The sequence below is a fragment of the Eretmochelys imbricata genome, chromosome 9, assembly GCF_965152235.1.
Source record: "Eretmochelys imbricata isolate rEreImb1 chromosome 9, rEreImb1.hap1, whole genome shotgun sequence".
In the NCBI taxonomy this organism is placed as follows: domain Eukaryota; kingdom Metazoa; phylum Chordata; order Testudines; family Cheloniidae; genus Eretmochelys; species Eretmochelys imbricata.
The window spans coordinates 16880412-16902597 of NC_135580.1; the positions used below are offsets into that span (position 1 = coordinate 16880412).

At 40.6% G+C, this 22186-nt stretch overlaps 1 protein-coding gene across 3 annotated transcripts in view; it reads left to right on the forward strand.

The window, feature by feature from the left end:
* PHC3 (polyhomeotic homolog 3) overlaps positions 1-22186 on the forward strand; it is a 101024-nt gene that overhangs the window by 62563 nt on the left and 16275 nt on the right. For all 3 annotated transcript variants that reach the window (XM_077826677.1, XM_077826675.1, XM_077826676.1), the window contains 5 exons: positions 4838-5078; positions 6568-7442; positions 13535-13685; positions 17003-17256; positions 18239-18398. In XM_077826677.1, the coding sequence (XP_077682803.1) occupies positions 4838-5078; positions 6568-7442; positions 13535-13685; positions 17003-17256; positions 18239-18398 (1681 nt within the window). The remainder of the gene's footprint in view (positions 1-4837; positions 5079-6567; positions 7443-13534; positions 13686-17002; positions 17257-18238; positions 18399-22186) is intronic.

Sequence of the window (22186 nt, forward strand, 5' to 3'; positions counted from 1 at the left end):
GTTACCCTCAGGAGAGTGATATAATTCATGGTCACCTGGTTGAAATAGGGTGGTTTTAGTAAGCGGACATTCAGAGGTGCCCGGTCCTGCTGGCAGTTTGCCTGTGGCTGAACAGAAATTTTCCCCGCTGTTAGCCATGCAGTGGGAGGAGGGATGAAGCCATCATCCCAGAGAATTGGGTGTGTGTGGGCAGGGGAGAAGGGGGTTAGTTGGGTTTCTGCTGCACATGAACCCGGAAACCGCAGCTCCTCCTTTTAAAATTGCCAGCCCATTTTTAATGGCCAACCCAACGGCTACTTCGTATGGGAAATGAGGGCGCTGCTATTTGAAGCCATTCCCACATGTTATGAGGGTTAAAGAAGCCAAAAGACTGTCGCTTACCCTGGCTGCCTGCAAGCCGAATTCTGTTGCTCAGCCCTGCGTGAGAGATCTCTCACACCAAACCGGCATACCCTCAATAAGAGGCAAAATGCAACCTTGAAATGAAATGCAATGTGCTATGTAATGTTAACAGCAAGGTTTACCGTGAAAGAGTGTACCCATTGTTCTATAAAAGTGTCTTCTTAACTACCACTCTCCCTTTTTTTTTTTCCCTCCACCAGCTGCATATGTTTCTCCTTCCCAGAGGCTAGCGAAGATTAGAAGGTGGAAAAAACACACTCGCAATGAAATGTTCTCTGACCTCATGCTGTCCTCCCACACTGACAGAGCACAGCAAAATACGTGGAGGCAGACAATCTCAGAGTGCAGGAAAATACAATATGACCGCGAGGAGAGGTGGTGGGCTGAAGATGGCAGGTGGCGTCGGCTTCCTGAAAGAAGACAGGAGTCAATGCTCAGACTGCTGGAGGATCAAACTCATATGCTCCAGCGTATGGCTGAGCTGCAGGAAAGGCAGCAGGAGCACAGACCGCCACTACAGCCCCTGTGTAACAAACCGCCTTCTTCCCCAATTTCCATAGCCTCCTCACCTAGACGCCCAAGAATGCGGTGGGGGGGGCCTCCGGCCACCCAGCCACTTCACCCCATAGGATGACCAAGCAACAGAAGGCTGGCATTCAATAATTTTTAAAGTTTTCAAGTGCTGTGTGGCCTTGTCCTTCCCTCCTCCACCATCCCATCCGGTGCTTCCCTCCTCCATTAGCCCTCCCCGGGCTACCTTGGCAGTTATCCCCCTGTTTGTGTGATGAATAAATAAATAATGCATGAATGTGAAGCAACACTGGCGTAATTGCCTGTGCAAGATCGAAGGGGGGAGGGGAGGGTGCTTAATGTACAGGAAAGTAGAGTGAACCTGGTGGGGGAGGGGACTCCATCAAGGAGAAACAAACAGAACTTTCACACCATAGCCTGACCATTCCTGAAACTAGCTTTCAAAGGTTCTCTGATGCGCACCGCATCCTCCTGTACTCTTCTAACCGCCCGGGTGTCTGGCTGCACGTAGCCAGCAGCCAGGCGATTTGCCTCAACCTTCCACCCCGCCATAAACGTTTCCCCCTTACTCTCACAGATATTGTGGAGCGCACAGCAAGCAGTAATAACAGTGGGAATATTGGTTTTGCTAAGGTCTAAATGACTCAGTAAACTGCGCCAGCGTGCTTTTAAACACCCAAATTCTACCACCATTCTGCACTTGCTCAGCCTATAGTTGAAGAGCTCCTGACTACTGTCCAGGCTGCCTGTGTATGGCTTCATGAGCCATGGCATTAAGGGGTAGGCCAGTCCCCAAGGATAACTATAGGCATTTCAACATCCCCAATGGTTATTTTCTGGTCTGGAAAGTAAGTCCCTTGCTGCAGCTGTTGAAACAGACCAGAATTCCTGAAGATGCGAGCGTCATGTACCTTTCCCAGCCATCCCACTTTGATATTGGTGAAACGTCCCTTATGATCCACCAGTGCTTGCAGCACCATTGAAAAGTACCCCTTGTGGTTTATGTAATCTCTGCCTTGGTGCTCCGGTGCCAAGATAGGGATATGGGTTCCGTCTATCGCTCCACCACAGTTAGGGAATCCCTTTGCAGCAAAGCCATCCACTATGACCTGCACATTTCCCAGAGTCACTACTCTTGATATCAGCAGCTCAGTGATTGCGTTGGCTACTTGCATCACAGCAGCCCCCACAGTAGATTTGCCCACTCCAAATTGATTCCCGACTGACCGGTAGCTGTCTGGCATTGCAAGCTTCCACAGGGCTATTGCCACTCGCTTCTCAACTGTGAGGGCTGCTCTCATCTTGGTATTCTTGTGCCTCAGGGCAGGGGAAAGCAAGTCACAAAGTTCCATGAAAGTGCCCTGACTCATGCAAAAGTTTTGCAGCCACTGGGAATCGTCCCAGACCTGCAACACTATGCAGTACCACCAGTCTGTGCTTGTTTCCCGGGCCCAGAATCGGCGTTCCATGCCATGAATCTGCCCAATTGACACCATGATGTGCACATTGCCGGGGCCTGTACTTTGTGAGAAGTCGATGTCCATGTCCTCATCACTCTCATCACCGCGCTGCAGTCGCCTCCTCCTCACCTGGTTTTGCTTTTCTTGCAGGTTATGATTCTGCATATCATGCTGGATAATGCGCGCGGTGTTTATAGTGCTCATAATTGCCGCGGTGATCTGAGCAGGCTCCGTGTTCCCAGTGCTATGGCGTCGCACTGAAAAAAGGCATGAAACGATTGTCTGCCATTGCTCTGATGGAGGGAGGGGCGACTGACAACACGGCTTCCAGGATTGGCTTCCAGGGAATTAAAATCAACAAAGGGGGTGGCTTTGCATCAAGGAGAAACAGAATGGCCCCCTCAAGGATAGAACTCAAAACCCTGGGTTTAGGAGGCCGTTGATTTCATGGAGGGAGGGAGGAAAGGGGGAGAAAATGAATACAAAACAAATCTGGTCTATTTCTTGTTTTGATCCACTTCATCTATCTTTATAGATCTTGCTGGCAGCTGGTGCAGTACGACTGGTGCTGGTGCAGTACGACTGCTAGCCATGGTCATCTCCTGGGTGCTCGGCAGAAAATGGTGCAGTATGACTGCTGGCCATCGTCATCTCCTGGCTGCTCATTAGAATACGGTGTAGTATGACTGCTGTCAGGACTGAATCGCCATGAAACTTAAAAGGGAAATGACCTGACTGAGTCACTCCCACGTTTGCCCAGGTGCCCCTGACCGACCTCACTGAGGTCGGCTAAAAGAGCACCCTGGATTATGGTGACAATGGCTACCAATCATACTGCACTGTCTGCTGCCAAAAGGGAATGAGCTGCTGCTGTGTAGCAATGCAGTACCACGTCTGCCAGCACCCAGGAGACATACGGTGACGGTGAGCTGAGCGGGCTCCATGCTTGCCATGGTATGGCGTCTGCACGTGTAACACAGGCAAAAGGGCACGAAACAATTGTCTGCCGTTGCTTTCACGGAGAGAGGGAGGGAAGAGGGGGGCCTGATAGTATGTACCCAGAACCATCCGCAACAATGTTTTTGCCCCATCAGGCATTGAGATTTCTTCACGGAATTCAAATGGGCGGCAGAGACTGTGGGAACTGTGGGATAGCTACCCACAGTGCAACGCTCTGGAAGTCGACGGTTGCCTCGGTACTGTGGACGCACTCTGCTGACTAAATGCATTTAGAGCATATGTGTGGGGACACACACAATCGACTGTGTAAAAATGCTTTCTACAAAGCCGACTTCTATAAATTCGACCTAATTTTGTAGCCTTAGAGTCAGATATTTTTCCAAGATGCCACAAAATTTGGCATTTTTGTCATGGAATTGGCCACTTTGTTGCAGCCATGTGCCTCATGTATTGTTCTGTCTCGCAGCCATGCCTAGACCTTCCTGTAGTTGCCTCTTGATTTCCAGCTTTCCCTCTGGATTATAGAATACACTCCTTGCATTGTTGCATGTATCCAGGCAGCCAGGGATAGAGGAAACAGGTTAGTCCAGTTTACAATCAGGGAGCATTAGGCTGGGTTGCCTGGAGAATGGCACAGCAGCCAACAACTGGAGAGCTGGAGATGTGAGTTACTGAAACTGGCTACCAACTCTCCTTTCTCCAGCACGAATTGCAGAGAAAGAGCTTCTGAGCTAGATTGCCTGGATAACATTGTGGGAGCTGAGATCTGGGTAGAGACCGGGCCACCTAAAGAACATAACAGAAAAATCCATTGTCAAAAATAATCATTTTTGAAAGTAATCATTGACTAATTTTATGTTCCATGAGACATAGTTATGTATATTGTGCATCAAGGTGGGAATAAAGGGTGTTTCATTGTGACAGAATAAATTAACGTTGCACAATTAGAGGGCTCGCCACTGAATTTAAGGATGCTTTCAGAAGAATATGGTCCTGTTTTGTGACACAGGACCCTGACTAAAGTTAAACAACCTCTCTTAATATACACATGTTGGTGATTGTGTCTTTACAGTATTGAAAAAATGCAATAATGTATCTCTTTAAATTGTAAAGAAACAGCAATATTGGAGCAATTTTTCAGACTCCAAATCAAATCAGAGAAAAGTTGTTTTCCAACCATTACAGTTTCTTTTCAAAAGACTGGAAAGAATGGAGGCCTTTGCCATAAAGCTTGTAAAGATCAGCACTTGGAAGATATTTCCTTTGTCATCAGTTTAAAGCTGAATTGAATGGTAGTCTTCTGTCTTACCTGAAATTATGTGATTTGTAAAATGCCCTGATACTAACTTGTGTAGTTTTTTTTTTTACAGATATCTTGGTATCATTTGATGAAATGCATCAGATAAAGTAAATAACTATTGTCGTCTTTGTCTTTAATGTATTAGATTTGTAGCTATACTTTTCATATTTGGTTCTTTTCTCAGGTTCAGAACTTAACATTGCGCAGTCAGAAGTTGGGTGTATTGTGTGGTTCACAGAATGGCCCACCAAAGAGCAATAGTCAAGCTCAGTCATTGGCTCTGTGTACTAATAAAACTGTAACTGGTACCAAGGCCAGCCAACTGGATTCTCCAGACAGCAACAGAAAAGGAGAGAGCCCAACTTCTGAGTGTCGAAGTACATCTGTCACACGGACATCAAGTATACATCAATTAATAACACCAGGTGTGATTAAGCTTTAGCTTTTAAAAGGTTGTTAAAAGTTCACCCTGTCATTTAGAGCCCACAAGCAAGTGTCTAATGTCTCAAATATTCATTGAATGTTTGAGGTCTTAAATCACTTGGAGATGAATAATTACTTTCAGTGGTGCTTAAAAAATTTTATCTTAGAATTCTCTATGCCTTCACAGAGAAGGGCAGGAGAGAGAGAAAAAGAATTCAAAAAGGAGCATGATTGTGTGTGTGTGTGTGCGTGTATTATCCAGGGTGGTGGTAGTTACGATATTTCTGTTGCATTAGCACCCAAAGGCCCAATCATCAGGACACCATTGTGCTCAACAATGCATAAACTTCATAGGTAGACCTGTGCCTGCCTCAGAGAGTTTATAATCTAGTTTACAAGAAGTCAAGAAAATGAGCATGACGAAAAAAAGTGGGGAGCTAGAGGATGAGGTTAACCAAGCTAAGACTATGCACTTAGGTTGGCTATTGCATAATTTAATAATTCCGGCTGGTTCAAAGAGTAGAAATTTTGCCATGGTAAGTGGGCTGAGTGGAGCTGGTGAGCCAGACCTGCTTAATTTCAGGCTTCTTGAGAGAGAGAGAGAGAGGCTGCAAGGCAGACAGCTCTTGAATTTTTGACCCCCATTGTTGTCAGTCAGGAAAGTAACCTATCCCCTACTTTATCATTTGATATCTAATTTTTTTAAAATTTATTTTTTAAATGAAAGAGAAAACAGGTAGGGCTGGGAAGAGGTATGGAGAAAAGGAAGGGTATGCCCCAGAGGAAAATCTCAGGCATTTCAATTTCCCAGGGTAGGCAGTTATGACAAGGAGTCACTGGCTCCTTTGTGAGGAAGGGAAGTACATCTCTGAAAATGAGGCCACTTTTTAGGTTCCTAATTATTAATTAGTTGCATAACCTTAGGCACTTAGTTTTTACAGGCTTAGTCTAAATGTTCTAAATTAAAACTCTTTCAGTCCAATATTTTTAAAAACCTATTTTTAAATAGCACTGACCGACATTAAGTTAGCAATTTTAATCAAACCTTATTGACTCTAAAGTACTTACCTCTTTTATATTATAATTATTTTAAAGCAGGTAAACGCTGTTCTTTTCAAAGTTGAGGATGGTATTTTTTAACTAAAAGTCTTATTAACAATAGTCTTAGAACTGGTGGCAGAAAGATAGATGTCTTTCTATAAAAGCATTAATGTATCTAAAACATGTTGTTTAATTGTTCATTGCTGTATTTCACTTTGGAATTTACCAAAATAAATGCATTATGTTCACGTGTTATATTTGAGACACAGTATATGATTGAAGAGGATATCTTCTAATGTATTTCTAAGTTGTGCTCATCTGAAAGGCTTGGTCAAGTTCTGTGCTGACTTTAGTCATCTGATGTGAAAATTTTCCTCATTTAAATATTTATTGTAATGTTCTTGGAACTTAAGTAAACAAATACTAATGGTCATTTTTTCCCCCTCACAGCTTCATATTCTGCAATTCAACCTCATTCTCTAATAAAACATCAGCAGATACCTCTTCATTCACCACCTCCAAAGATTTCCCATCATCAGCTGATATTACAACAGCAGCAAGTTCAGCCAATCACACTTCAGACTCCTCCCAATCAGGAACCATCTCCATCACAGCACTATGTTCCACTCCAAAGCCATGGTCTTCCTCCGGTTCCCAATAGTGTCCAGTCACAACACTGCTCACCTGTTCACATACATCCTCCTCCTTTAACAATATCTCCTACTCCGTCCCAGTCAGCTCAGCAGTCAGTAGTGGTGTCTCCTACACCTGCACACTCACCTAGTCAGTCACCCACCATAATTATTCATCCACAAGCACTTATTCAGTCACAACCACATCCTCTTATGCCATCAGCTCTACAGTCAGAGCAAAACCCACAGCAGCCCACTACTAGTCCGGTACGACCAGTAGCACAACACCTTAATCTTCCATCCCATCTTACAGTTCCACCTTCCCCAGTAGTACACATTGGACCAGTAGATCAGCCGAACTTGATGTCCCCAGGCCAGCAGATAGTGTCTCCAACACCACACCAGCAATATCCAACCTTACAGTCCGTGCCAATCCCAGTTGCAACCCCTCCACATCTGTCAACATCTCCAACCCAGATTCAGCAACTGCCCTTGCAATCTGTGCAGTCTTTACAAATGCAGCCTGAAATTCTATCCCAAGGCCAGGTTTTGGTGCAAAATACTTTGGTTTCTGAGGAGGAGCTTCCTGCTGCAGAAGCTTTGGTCCAGCTGCCATTTCAGACTCTTCCACCACCACAGACTGTTGCAGTAAACCTTCAAGTACAACCATCGGTACCTGTTGAAACCCCTGTGGTAAGCCCTCAGAAATTTTCTTTTTGGTTTTGATGTTTAACTGAAAGTGAAAAACCCTTTTTCCAACAACATTCTATTATGGCCATAGATGACAAAAATCTCTTGTGTGTGTAAGGAAAGAAGAATCTGTTCTCAAAATCATTTACAGGTTTGGTAAAACTGGCATTACTGCATGGCACCTGAACAAAGTGGTGTGTTGAAAAGCTGGCTCCCAGTCTGACACTCATTTTATTGCTGTATAAGCAAGTTATATTACTCTCTTTGCAGAACTGACTTTTCCATTTTGAAACCATATCCTTTGAAGAAAATGTTTTGTTGTTGTTCAAAATCAAGTGAAAATTGAGTGAAGCCCAGGAATATGAGCCAAATGCCAGACAGCCTTTTGGGGCATATTCTGCATCCTTCCACAAGTTCTACTTGAGTTCATTTGAAGGAGATGGAGGTTCACAGAGAACTGCACAGGAGCAGCTGTAACTTACACCACTGTCATAAGGTCCCTCAGGGAATTAATGGCTCCCCCATACCCGTGGAATGTCATTAACATAATCCCTTCTTCCCCTTATGCCGGAGTGGGGAACAGTTGGTGCAAGAGCTGTCTCCACCAGGTTTATGCCAGTGGAAAGTTCCCCTCTGGACTATGAAATTTTGGCCCTCTATATTAAATACAGTGCAATTTTAATATTCAGATACATTTGTCTAATCAAGGCTTTGGGAATTTTCAATATAATAGACATCAGGGAACATAAAAGCAAGTTATGGGTAACTGAATTTTGGATAGTTCAGTTGGTACTGTAACTGAAAAGCCTCTCCACCAAGAGAGATTTAGGGAATGTTTATGCCCACTTTGTGTTCACAGCCACTGCCCTAATCAAGTTGTTCTTTGCTAGTCTTAGCTCTTATTATTTTTTAGTTGTTGTTTTCAGTTGTGGCTCGGTCATTTTGACCTTGATTCGGCAAAGCACTTAAGAAGGTGCTTAACAGCAAGCATGAGTAGTCACATTTAAGACAGTGGAATTACTCATATGTTTAAAGATAAGACTATGCTTAAGTGTTTTGCTGGATTAGAACCTTTGTCATCTGGTTTTCCTGATGTGCGCCTACTTGACAGCTCCTATTGCTGTCATAATTAAAGCACTTACTCATTCACTCACCATCCACCTATGCATTTCCATTGATTTTTTTCACTCATTCACACTGACAAAATATTATTTTTCATTCAGGCATATTTTCTTATATATTCATAAATACATTTATTTCCTCACACATTATATGTTCTTTGTGGTGTTGCATGTGTCCATCTATTAAATATTGAAAGGGTGGTGTTATGTTTCAAACTGGAAATATTAGAAACATTTAGAAATATTAAAATTAAAGAAATATTAAACAGGCGAGAATTTACACCGAAAAGAGCATCAAAGGTGAAAAACTAAGAATGGAAATCAAACATCTATACTTATCAGTACACACAAGGAAAATGAATAAGCCCTCTATGCTCACATAATGGTGGAGGAGGGAAGATAATTTAGAGAAGGTTTATTAGATAAATAGTGCGCCTAAGCTTATTTAGACTTGAAAAAAATGGTGAAAATACATAGGGGAAACACTGTGACATCTTCATTACCTTTTAAATATTATATGTAAGAGAGGCAGAGTATAAATCACTGTTCAGCCAGCCAGCTGGGATCATCCCCAATGAGCTTGTGAAAAATATTTGACTTGAACCAGAAGTGTGTTTAATTTCTTTGGATTGTACAGGATTATATTTCAATATACATACAAAAATAAGATGTCCTTCCCCTGCCCCCGCCCCAGTTTCCTATTCTGTGACCAGCTGTTTTTCATAAGCTCAGTAGGGGTCTCTTGTATCCGTCACAGCTTGAGTTCTGATGGGCCAGCAATTTAACTGTATCTGTTCCAAAGAACATTTCCAAAGAGAGTTAGTGCTACTATAATTAGGGATGTCAAGCGATTACAAAAATTAATTGCGCTGTTAAACAATAATAGAATACCATTTATTTAAATATTTTTGGTTGTTTTCTACATTTTCAAATATATTCATTTCAGTTACAACACAGAATACAAAGTGTACAATGCTCACTTTATTTTTTATTACAGATATTTGCACTGTAAAAAACAAAAGAAATAGTATTTTTCAATTCACATAATACAAGTACTGTAGTGCAATCTCTTTATCATGAAAGTTGAATTTACAAATGTTGAGTTATGTACCAAAAAAACCTGCATTCAAAAATAAAACAGTGTAAAACTTTAGAGCCTACAAGTCCACTCAGTCCTACTTCAGCCAATCACTCAGACAAACAAGTTTAGTTACAATATGCAGAAGATAATGCTGTTTGCTTCTTGTTCACAATGTCACCTGAAAGTGAGAACAGGCGTTGGCATGGCACTGTTGTAGCAGGAGTCACAAGATATTTACATGCCAGATGTGCTAAATATTCATATGTCCCTTGATGCTTCAACCATCATTCCAGCGGACATTTTTCCATGCTGATGACGACAGGTTCTGCTCGATTACGATCCAAAGCAGAGTGGACCATTGCATGTTCATTTTCATCATCTGAGTCAGATGCCACCAGCAGAAGTTTGATTTTCTTTTTTGGTGGTTTGGATTCTGTAGTTTCTGCATCGACGGGTTGCTGTTTTAAGACTTCTGAAAACATGCTCCACACCTTGTCTATCTCAGATTTTGGATGGCACTTCAGATTCTTAAACCTTGGGTCAAGTGCTGTAGCTATTTTTAGAAATCTCACATTGGTACCTTCTTTGCGTTTTGTCAAATCTGCTGTGAAAGTGTTCTTAAAACGAACATGTGTTGGGTCATCATCCAAGACTGCTATAACATGAAATATATGACAGAATGCTAGTAAAACAGAACAGGAGAGACACAATTCCCCCCCCCCCAAGGAGTTCAGTCACAAATTTAATTAACGCATTTTTTTTTTAACGAGCATCATCAGCATGGAAGCATGTCCTCTGGAATGGTGGCTGAAGCATGAAGGGTCATACCAATGTTTAGCATATCTGGCACGTAAATACCTTGCAACGCCAGCTCCAAAAGTGCCATGCAAACGCCTGTTCTCACTTTCAGGTGACATTGTAAATAAGAAGCATTCAGAAGTATCTCCTGTAAATATAAACAACTTGTTTGTCTTAGCGATTGCCTGAACAAGAAGTAGGACTGAGTGGACTTGTAGGCTCTAAAGTTTTACGTTGTTTTGGTTTTGAGTGCAGTTATGTAACAAAAAAAATCTATATTTGTAAGGTACACTTTCATGATAAAGAGATTGCACTATAGTACTTGTATGAAGTGAATTGGAAAATACTCTTTCTTTTGTTTATCATTTTTACAGTGCAAATATTCATAATAAATAATACAAAGTGAGCACTGTACACTTGCTTTTCTGTGTTGTAATAGAAATAACTATATTTGAAAATGTAGAATAACATCCAAAAATATTTAATAAATTTCAATTGGTATTCTATTGTTTAACTGCGATTAATTGTGATTAATTTTTTTAAGTTAATCACATGAGTTAACTGCGATTAATCAACAGTTCTAACTGTAATGTGAACAAGATTATGTATTATTTGCTTCTGATCTTTTATTCTGATGTATTCAGACATGTATTATTTATACAGTGGACTTCTTCTAAATTCTTCCCCTCTTCCCTGAGCACAAATACTTGGAAACTATATGCATTTTTCTTACAGACCTTTTATGTGGAAAAGGACTATTGTCTGTCTGTATGACCATGCTTAATATTCCTGAAGCAGAACAGGGGTATCAAACTCTTTCCATGTGGAGGACTGAATTCCATTTTTAATTATAATCTGTGGGTCAGAGTATACATTTAGGAGTGTATACTACCCTCAGTGGAACTCCCTGATGTGAATGGGAGGTTTGCACAAATATCAAGTGTAGAATATGACCTTTATATAGCAGTAAACTTTTAGGACTGGATTTTGGTGCCCTTTCTCATGATGAGCAGTCCCACTGATTTTAACAGGACTACTTGTAGAGTAAGGTCCTGTTCTAAGGATGTTATCAGAGGATGGCTACCAATTATCATTATTTATTATGTTATTTAGTATTATGTATTCAGGACCCCAGGTGTTCATTCCTTTTTGTTTCTCTATCTTCTCTATCCTCCTTTTTTTTTTTTTTGTTCTTTCTCTCTTCTCCATCTGCAACTCTGTCTCTCTTTCTTCCTTCTGGATTTCATCTCTGCAGCAGCTCTCTTCTACCCTCATGATCTTCACTCTCACCATCTACTAAAATGATCAGTTGTGAAATAGCTAATGCTGACATTTAAAGCATCATCATTAGGCTTTAGACATAACACCCCAATGAGATTAATGGTGCAGGGGAATTCACACCTTTCATAGGCTTTGTTTCAGGCTATCACCAGACTGAGGAAAATACTACTGTAGTTATTGTTTGATCTGCATTTGGAAGGTAATGTTAATCCCAGTCCCCTGTTAGTTTAGGCAGGGACAAGGCCTGGGGATGGAAGCAAGGTGTCTCTTGACAGCTTGGAGTTGAACTCCCTAATCTCCTGAGTTGACTGTCAGTAAATCACTTCAATGTACATTATAGTGTTGGAGAAAATCATTTATAACAACTTTAGCTGACAAACTTGGCATGTTCTCTTGAAATCCTTGTTTTGCTTACTGTAGTATCCAGCTGTATGAGAAGGAAAGCACTCTGGTGTTTGCACATAATTTTGGAGACCTTGTACATTAAAGACTCCAAACTGAATTGATTCTTGCTCTCAGTTCAGAAATATTGATTGTAAAATATAACTTCCCCTATTAACATGAAGCCTTTTTTGTTGGGTACTGTGAATCTCTGTATTTTTAATGAAAAGGTATAATTTGTAAACTCTTTACCTAAGATTGTATAAAAAAATGACATTAAAAGAATGTTAAGTTTGCAAAGTCAAACACTCAAAAGTTAGGAAATGGCAGAATTAAGGTTGCCTGTGCCATCTTTAATTTGACCCCCTTGTGCGTATGCATTATGATAGTGTTTAATGGAATGATCTCACATTTTTCCCGTAGGACCCCTCCTTTTCTATGCATCCTGAACGCCACCAGGGTGAGCATTGTGAGCACAGGAGAGATAGTTATCCTGCTCTCAGTTCCTGTGCCTGGTGCCCCAAGAGCTGGGAGGAGAAATTGATGGGAAGGTCTCACTCAGACCCTGCACACCCAGGATGGCGCATGCTCAGTACAGACAGAATCTTCAGAGAATTTAGCTGCCTAACTCTAACAAATCTCCACTGGCCATGTGCAAACTGCAATTTTCAGAGGTTTATAACCTGACCAAATGGGGGTGGACTTTCATGAGAATGTTAAAAGTCACATCCCTCATTCCCAGGTGACCCCACCTGCCAAATTTCAAGTACTTCTGGTCCAAAGCATGGGGATGATAGAACTTCTCAATGAAACAGTTATAAGATTTTTTTTTAACATGGGCAAAACATTGCATTTTCCCCTAAACTCATTCTGAGAAATCAGTGTACAGTGTTTGCTGAAACTTTCCAAAAACATTCAGTATGAGGCAGACACACTTGGCACATTAAATTTTAGCTGAAACAGTTAGTTTGGCAAAATTATAAACAATGAAAATAGGGATCTTATAATGTAAAGTGTTGCGATTTCAATCCATGTCCTCTTTACCAAGATTGCCATTCTGTTTTATTGCTTAAATCTAGTGATAGTCTTTAAATATATATAATAAAACATGGAAGACTAGAGAGATTAGAGATTGGGAGGGCCAGTTAAGTTCTCTGGACCACCTGTCTGTGAAGAGAATGGTATACATGTCTTAGAATTTGGCTGATAGTTTTGCTCTCATTATTACTATGCCATCAGAATCCACTCATGGATAGATGGGGGGGAGGGGCGTGTCTGTAGTGTGGAAAAATGAAAGTATATTATTAACAGGTGATAATATATTTTTAAAAATCAATTGGAAATTTGTTTGTCAAGATTACATTCATGTATCTGTTTTGGGGTGCTATGGAAGAATGGAAATCTTTCTTAAACCAGTGATCTGTTCAATGCAGATTTACCAAGTGGAGAACGTGTGTGAGGAAGAGATGCCAGAGGAGTCCGAATGCGTCCGTATGGTTAGAACCCCGACCCCACCAACCTTGTCTCCACCAGTCATAACCTTAGGGAATGGCGAGGAGCTTGCTTCAGAGGAGTCTTTGTCAGGTGAGTGCAAGTGTAGAGACTGGTGGAATTAGGTCAGCTTTTCTGCCTGAATCTCCTTCTGATCAGGTAACTTTCCTAGGTTGAAATGTTTAAAGCAAAAGTATCTGACTTTCACCTGTTTTTACGGTTTAATGAGATAGTTCTCTAAGTTAATGAAGCTTCATGAAATATACTAGAAGGCAGGATGGTAGAATGATGTATTCAGTTATAAAGAAATATATGAAAAAGAATTTTAATTTTAAGAAAGCTATTTATATAGAGAGAATATGCTTTTTGATTAATTTTAATTGATTTTTATATTAAAAACAAACAAAAAGATAAATGACGTACAGCTTGTATATCATTTGACCTCTTAGACACAAGGTCTCTGTGGCAGCAACTCTGCTTCCATATTTGCTTGTACAGCACCTAGCAAATGGAACACCTGTCTTGACTGGGGCCCATAGGCACTACCACAATTAATTCATTAATTAATAACAGTAGTAATCTTCATTGGTTTGTGAACTGCCCCCAACATACTGCAGCCCTGATCATACAAGCTGATCTGGAAAATGCTATAAGGATATCAGCTGCATTGTAATTATTCCAATTCACTTCAATTTTTGGTAGGTCATGAGAATGGCATATTGTGAGACAAAAGGAACCAGTAAATATATTTAGTTTAATTATAGAGAATATTCTTTGTCTGTATCTTCCATTCTGTTGCACTAGGTCCTGATCCTGCAGGTAGATGAGTACTCCTGTGAGGTGCTGAGTACCTTCAATTCCTCCCTAAATCAGAGGGAGTTCAGAGCATTTTGATCATCACAGGAGGTGCTCCGCACATTGTAGGATCAGGTCCTGGAATAGACCAGGGAGAAGAAAGCATAAAAAAGTCTCTTCCCTCAGACAGCAGGACATGATTTATTTATTGCCTTCACATGCCAGGAGAGAATGCTGACTGGTATCAGGATCAGTTACCGTATATACTCAGTCAAAAACAAATACTAGCCAACATCAGGTACAAGTATACTTTACTCCTGCCTGGAGGAGCCAGCGTATTATGCCCTCCTGGAAGGCTAGAAGGGATTCTGCCTGGACTGAAGAAGTCATTTTGCACAGGTTCCACTATTGTTGTTTTGCTCCCACTCCAACTAGAGCGCCCTTTGTGTGTATTGTATAACTGTTATTAGTAATTGTCGTGAAACAACCCAGACATACCTGAGTCTGTTGGGGGAGTCCAAAAGAAATGGTCTCAGATATGTGTTTTTCAAGTTTCAGCAAACAGAGGAGTTATTACATAAGCAAACCTGCAGTGCCACTCATTCAAAAGGTTCCAACCCTTCAGCTATTTCTTTGTGTTCTTCCTCAGAGCCACAGGTCTGTTTCTAGCATAGAACCACTGTAGAACCTCAAAAAGTATCAAAGCAGGTATCAGTATTCTACACTACAGAATGCCTAACTTAATTCCTGTTACTTTCAACCCCTATCTTATCCCAGGCCTTCATTTGTTTTGATGAGAAACTTCAGAGCAAACACTTTTATTCTAAACACAGAGTAAATTAAAAATCCTAATATATATTACACATTTACAAATCTCTTTAACTGCAAGTTATTCTACTATTTTAATTAAGTCCTCTTAAGAGATTTGTATCAGTCCAATCAGCTTCTTGGGCTGGAAAGATGAGAGAAGTATCTGGCAAGGGGACCATTACACCTCTGAATGTGTGTGTGTGACAGCAAATAAAGAGGGACTAGGGCATGGAAGGACAAAGGAAACAGCAATACACTTGTGGTTTTTCAGTTTAAGGCATATGCAGACCTTGTTGGTTTTGAGGGTTTTTTTGTATAGAATGAGAGACAAGAAGTGAATATTATTGATGCACTGAAACAAATAATTAACCCGCTGAGATGAAGATTAGAATAATAGTGAATTTATTTATATACCATAAGTGTTGTGACAAAGCTCTGTCCTTGCCTCCATGGGTCCCGTGTTTCCTAGCGGATTTCACTAGCCTCAGAGGCTCACTGTGACCCTCCACGTAACCCTTCCCTCTCTAGAGACAAGGGTCACAGTCTACCGAGACATTTTCATCATAAGCCAGCGAGGGAGGTGAGGAGAAGTTATCCTTCCTTGCACAGTCTCTGTTGTCTCCCAGTCTCAGCGATTAATCAGGGGGAAAAGGTGGTGGGGGAGGGGAGCCTGGGCCCACCCTCTACTCCAAGCTCCAGCCCAGGGACCCTAATAGTATCAGCTATGGTAGCTGACCTTTTATAAACATGACATGTACAATCCCCTGGGCTACTTCCCCCACAGCAGCCCTCACTTCCTCAAGCTTCACTTCATCCTTACCCCAGGGCCTCCTTCCTTATACCTGATATGGTGTGTACTGCTCAGTCTCTCCAACAGCACAACTTCCTCACACAGCTCCTGACATGCACACCCACCTGACTAACTGGGAGGCTTTTAACTAGTTTCAGCCAGCCCCTGATTGGCTTCAGGTGTCCCAATCCACCTAGCATTCTCCCTGCCTTCTGGAAAGTTCTTAATTGGCCCCAGGTGTCTTAATTGAGCTGGAGCAGCTGCCATTTCACTTATCCTGGTACCAGGGATTTGTTTAGCCTGGAGCTAATATATCTATCTCCCACTACTTTTCTATAGCCATCTGGCCTTGCCCCATCACAGTGTGCATGACATCTTAGATGGCCACTAGGAGACACAGGCCAAAATTTTCAAATCTGAGTGCCTACAGCTGGGCTCCTGTATCCATATTTAGGCACCTAAATAGAAGTGGCCTGGCTTTCTAATGAGTTTATGAATTTGCAGCTCAGTAGGAACAGGGTTTGTCCAATAAGACCACTGGAAAACAGACCGTATCTAGTGAAGTGCTTCAATATGGTTTTAGGAGCCTAGCTGTAGACTCCCAAGTTTTAAATGTTGGTCTCTGTTCCTGCCTTGTGGACTTACAATCTAGATGGATGGCTAAGGACTGTATGATACAAATATTTTAAAGATGTTTGTTGTGGACAAAGGTGGGTATAGATGGGAGATACTGAACAAAGGGAGATTTAGGTTGAATGTCAGGAAAAATGTCCTAATGGTACAGGGTATTAGAATAACTTTATTTTCCTTGGAAGACTGTTCCACGGAAAGTAAAGTTGTCCTATCATTGGTATAATTTAAAGTTTATAATATAAACCATAGGGAAAAAATCTGCATTGACAAGACCAGGAATGTAGTAATGTAGGTGTTTTCCATCTCTGCTTTCTATAACTCTGTGAAAATATCTGGACACTGATTGAAAGTATAATATATTATTTTAAATTATTTTTTCCAGAACAAGTGGGACTTCCTGCAATGGCATCATCAGTCAGTGCCTCAGTAATTAAATCTCCATCAGACCCTTCACATGCCTCTATTCCACCACCTCCTCTTTTGCTTCCAGCAGCTGCCACAAGGAGTAACATCACATCAATGCCTAATAGCATTCCTAGCCTAGAAAACAAACCTCCACAGGCTATTGTTAAACCACAGATCCTGACCCATGTTATTGAGGGCTTTGTGATTCAGGAGGGTTTAGAGCCATTTCCTGTAAGTGTAAAAGTTAAAAGCTATTAATATATGTTTTAAAAGGCAAACAAATCTGATTCAGTTATTTGTGGCTATTACATAGATAAGTTCTTTGTATTCTGAATAACTTTTCAGGATTTTGGGATTGACCCTCTTTTCCTTCTGTTTTATAGCCAATTTGTTACAGCACTTTTACAGCATATTTTATATCTGCATATTTACATGTATTACAGCATATGTGAATCAGGTTTATCTTAAGTGTATAGTTCGAATTCATGCTACTTTTTTCGTCCAGCTGTATAATTGAATGGCAGGTTACTAGTTTTTAATAGAACCATAGCAGAGAATTTTTCTGGGGGAGCGGGAAAGAGGGCTATTTAAAAGTATATATGTTTTTGTGAGGACATGTATATAGTGAGATGAAATAGTTTTAGTAATATTGTTTATAATATTTAGTTTTATTTTTATCCATCTTATAGAAAAATTACTTGATGTAGATATCTGAGATGGTGCTCTGCATATACTATGATTTTGGTGTTAAGATGTGTTGGACAAACTTTGATCCCATTAAAGTCACTGACAAAACACTGACAGGAGTTGGCCCTGTAAGAGCAGATTGTTGCTAACCACTGGAAACTTTTAAAGCCAGAAATGGCCAGTTCCAGACTACTGGGTCTTTAGTTTTGAAAAGTGTGATGTCTTCTGCATTGCTGATCACTTTATTGGATAACTCTCATGGACTCATTCACCTTCCTCATCTCCATTTGCTTACTATAGTGTCTTCCTGTGTTAAGTCTAGTTTTGATTGTAAGATCCATAGGGCAGGAACCTGTCCTTTTATTTGTCTATAAAATGATGTGTGCATGAGTGGCACTATGTATCATAACAATGAACAGGATAAAGAATGCAAACACTGTTGTAGTGGCTCAACTACAAGTGCTAAATACCATGTGCCATTTTCTTCTAATTGTTGTTTCATACTGCTCTGCTTTTATTATAACAGGTAAGTCGTTCATCTCTGCTGGTTGAGCAACCTGCGAAGAAAAGGCTCCTAATGGAGGGTCAGGTCATGAGTGTTGTGTGTGTTGAGTCAGAGCTGCAGAACAATACAAAACATGCAGAGAACTCCTCAGACACAGAGATAGAGGACATAATTACAGAAGGTTCGTAGATTTAATTTAATACACATTATTCTAGTCGATGCTATGGCATAGACTGCAGTCTGTACATCTGTACTGTTTCTCTATCTTAGATCCTTTCGACACTTTTGATGATGTTTGAAACCATTTTCAAACAGTTATAGCCAAACACAGATTGTAACGGTGCTCAGTGTGGATGCACACTGTTTTAAGAAACTATGCAGTTGACTTACCTAAGTAGTATAGCATAGCTTGGGCTAGCACAGCTCTCAAAAAAGAGACCATGCTGACAGTAGCTCCATTGTAAAACAGTTACAGAAAGTTTTGATAGAACCCTGGTTTTCAAACATTTTTTTAACATGGATTATTTTAGTACTATGGTTCATAGATTCAAAGGCCAGACGGGACCACTGTGATCATCTAGTCTGATCTTCATAACACAAGCCATAGAACTTCCACAAAATAACCTCTATTTGAATTAGAGCATATCTTTTAAAAAAACATTCCTCATCACTGGCAAATTTTAAATCAAGAATGAATCTGCTACAACCCTGGCTAACTTACTCCGATGATTAATAACCAGTCTGAATTTCCACTCTGAATTTGTATAGCTTCCACTTCCCACCATTGGATCCTGTTACACCTATGTCTTCTACACTGAGGATCCCATTATCAAATATTTGTTGCCCATGGTAGGTATTTGTAGCCTGTGATTAAATCAGCCTTGAGCCTTCTCTTTGTTAGATTCCAGGTGTTCAGTCTATTTAGTTTATCACTGACGCATGATTTCCAATCCTTTAGCCAATCTTGTCGCTCTTCTCTGAACCCTCTCCAATTTATCAAAATCCTGTGTTCAAGCCTTAGTATGGATAGCATCATAGATCATAGAGAGAGAAGAGATTTAGACCTCCTAGTCCAGGCCCCAGTCAATGGTGAATTATTCTCCACCTTACATTTTATAATATATTTTCAGTCTAATTTTAAAGTCCCAAATTCCATCATCTCCTCTGGGGGTCTCTTCCACAGACTAATACAGCTGACGCTGTCAGGAAGTTGTTTCTGGTACTATGATTTTCTTAATTTTCCACCTCAGCTTCTAGTTTATACCTCCTTGTACCATAATTCCTTTCTGTTCTTCAAATATCCATATATTGTTAGCTTGTCCTCTCCCCTGACCCAAATGAGTTGTTTGTTATCCAAGCTGTACCATATGTACATCTTTTTCTAATCTTTCCTCATAAGGGCCTCAGAGACCTCTATAGCAATTGGAATTGTTCACGTCTGCGGTTCTCCCACTAGTGAAACTGATATAGAAGTGATGGGAAAACATACTGTATTTATAGTATATCTCAATGACAAACAAGCTCAGAATTCAACCTATTTAATTATTAACTTCTGGAACATTGTTTTTACTATCATTGTTTGCCACTGCTTAAGAGAGAAGAATTGCAGGTTTTTGGGGAGGGAAAAAGCATAGTGTTTCTAACGGTTCTGAAGCTAAGAGGAATATTTGTTGATGTTGACATAATAGAAAATTTAATCACTATTGGATTTTTATTTAAAGCTGAGATTCAGGTCACCGCTCAAACGCTATTTGGGGCCAGATGCCTTGAGGTTGAAATGGATGTAAATTCTCATCTTAGTAGTTCATTACAGTAACACATTGGAACAGACACACATTGATAACTTATTTATCTTGGAAACACTTTATTGAAATGGGATATAGTAGTTTGCAGTCCTGTTGCAAGTCAAAACATGTGAGATGATAGCTAAAAATTAAATACAAAATTAATTTTAAGCTTCCAGTTCAGGGTTTTCTGACTTGTTTTAGTCTGAGAGATCACAACTGCTGATATGTCTCATAAAAGTCCTCCAAAACCTTTTTTGATTTTGCAAGGACAGCCTTAACTTAGTAATTTCCTGATGTTTGAGGATTTCACTTTGAAACCGTAACACTCTTTTAATGCAGTTTTTTAAATGACATTTCCTACATATTTTAAAATGAAAAAACACAGCAATTTCACCATGTTCAGCTATTTGGTAGTCATCAGTGGAACATTCTGTACTCTATAATGTGTACAACCAATGAGATTTGAGCCCCTGGCCTTTCCGTATTGCATGTAGGCAAGATTCTTCAGAGCCCTGTCTTTTTCCCTGAGAAAGCTACTTAACTCCTTGGCTTGCATGTTGCTTAACATTTGAGGGATATGGAGTATGGTAAAGGAAAAGATGATAACAGTTCTAAAATATTTTGTAAAATATTCTGTCAATCTATCATTGTTTTATTGTCTTCATAATTGTGAATGATGCCGGTGTCTCTCAGTGAGTGCTGCCATTTTACTGATTCTTCTGGCAGGAAGTACAGTCTGATGACATGAACAGCATAAGAGAGGCAGGAGGCTTTCAAAGTTGTTATATGTGTGGTAAGTTCTGTTACTTGTGACTTTTTTTGTTAATTTAACAATACTATATACAATACCTTTCTAGACTAATAAATGACAAAACTTACCTTGCAACAGCTTTGTAAATCTCCTACCTCATGTTTGTGTGTGGAGCGCTCTACTTCTTGATTTATATTAAGCTATTAGACTACTGAGATGGCAATTGCCTGACTCATTGGTAATTACTAATTTTTTACTTCATGTGAGATTTTAAAAATATTAAGGACTTTTACTTTTGGTGTATGCTTTAGAGCGTTTGCAGTTTCAGTGGCGTAATTAGCAAGTCATCTTAAATTTAGTAGTTACACTGAATACTGTTTCATTTTTCACAGGACCCTCCAGGGTTCTTTGTATACTAACAAATAAGTAAGGCTAAGATTTTGTCATGGATATTTTTAGTAAAAGGTCATGGGCAAAAAAGAAAAATTTATGGAAGTCGTGACCTGTCCATGATTTTACTAAAAATATCCAGGACAAAATGGGGATCTGTGGGTCCCCACACCGCCTGAAGTAAGGCAGCTGCACAGGGGCTAGGAGCCGCCAGCAGCAGCTGAGGGCTGTGAGGTACCCCTGCCACCTCAGCTCCAGGGGGCCGCCGCTGCCTGTGGGGGTCAGGAGCTCTGGGGTGCTCCCACCCCCATCTCAGCTGGGAGCTGCAGGGTACCCCCACCACTCGCAGCTCCAGAGGCTTGCTGTGGCCAGGAGCTCAGGGTTTCTCCGACCCCGCGTGGAGCATGGGGGTTCCCCCCACCACCTGTGGCAGCAAGAGCTGTGGGGCTGCCTGACCGCTGAAGTCATGGAGGTCACTGGAAGTCATGGATTCCGTGACTAAATCGTAGCCTTAACCATAAGCATTTGTTCCTGAGCAGATTTCAAGCAGACAGTTTATCTATTTTACAGCACTGTTCAAACATTTTCATTGTAGTTATTATTTCTAACGGTTTGTTGTTGTATCATAAACATTCTGCAGTTATTCAGTTGATGAGTCAGAAAACGTTTACCCAGCATTGAGAGCCATTCACAAACACCAAGATCAAATAATTTAATCCCTTTTCCTATCGTTCAACAGTTAAGCTGTGGGTAAAAGGAAGAAGTGCTTCATATGCAAAAGAACAGTTTCTTTTTTACCCATTTTCCCGGCAGTCTTCTAAGGGTCTTCTTCTTTTTGCAGGTAGCGTGATCTAGGTTGAATTGTATCAGTATATTCCTTTTTCCCGTAGGAAGAGAGATTGATTTTGAGGGTACATTTGTGTGGTTTTCATTACTTCAGTTGCAAAGTTGATGAGATCTGATGCATTTTCCAGTTTTTAATCAGATGAGATTGAGGTCTTTTCTCCATTGTTACTGCAGTTGTAATACTGTATGAGTTTA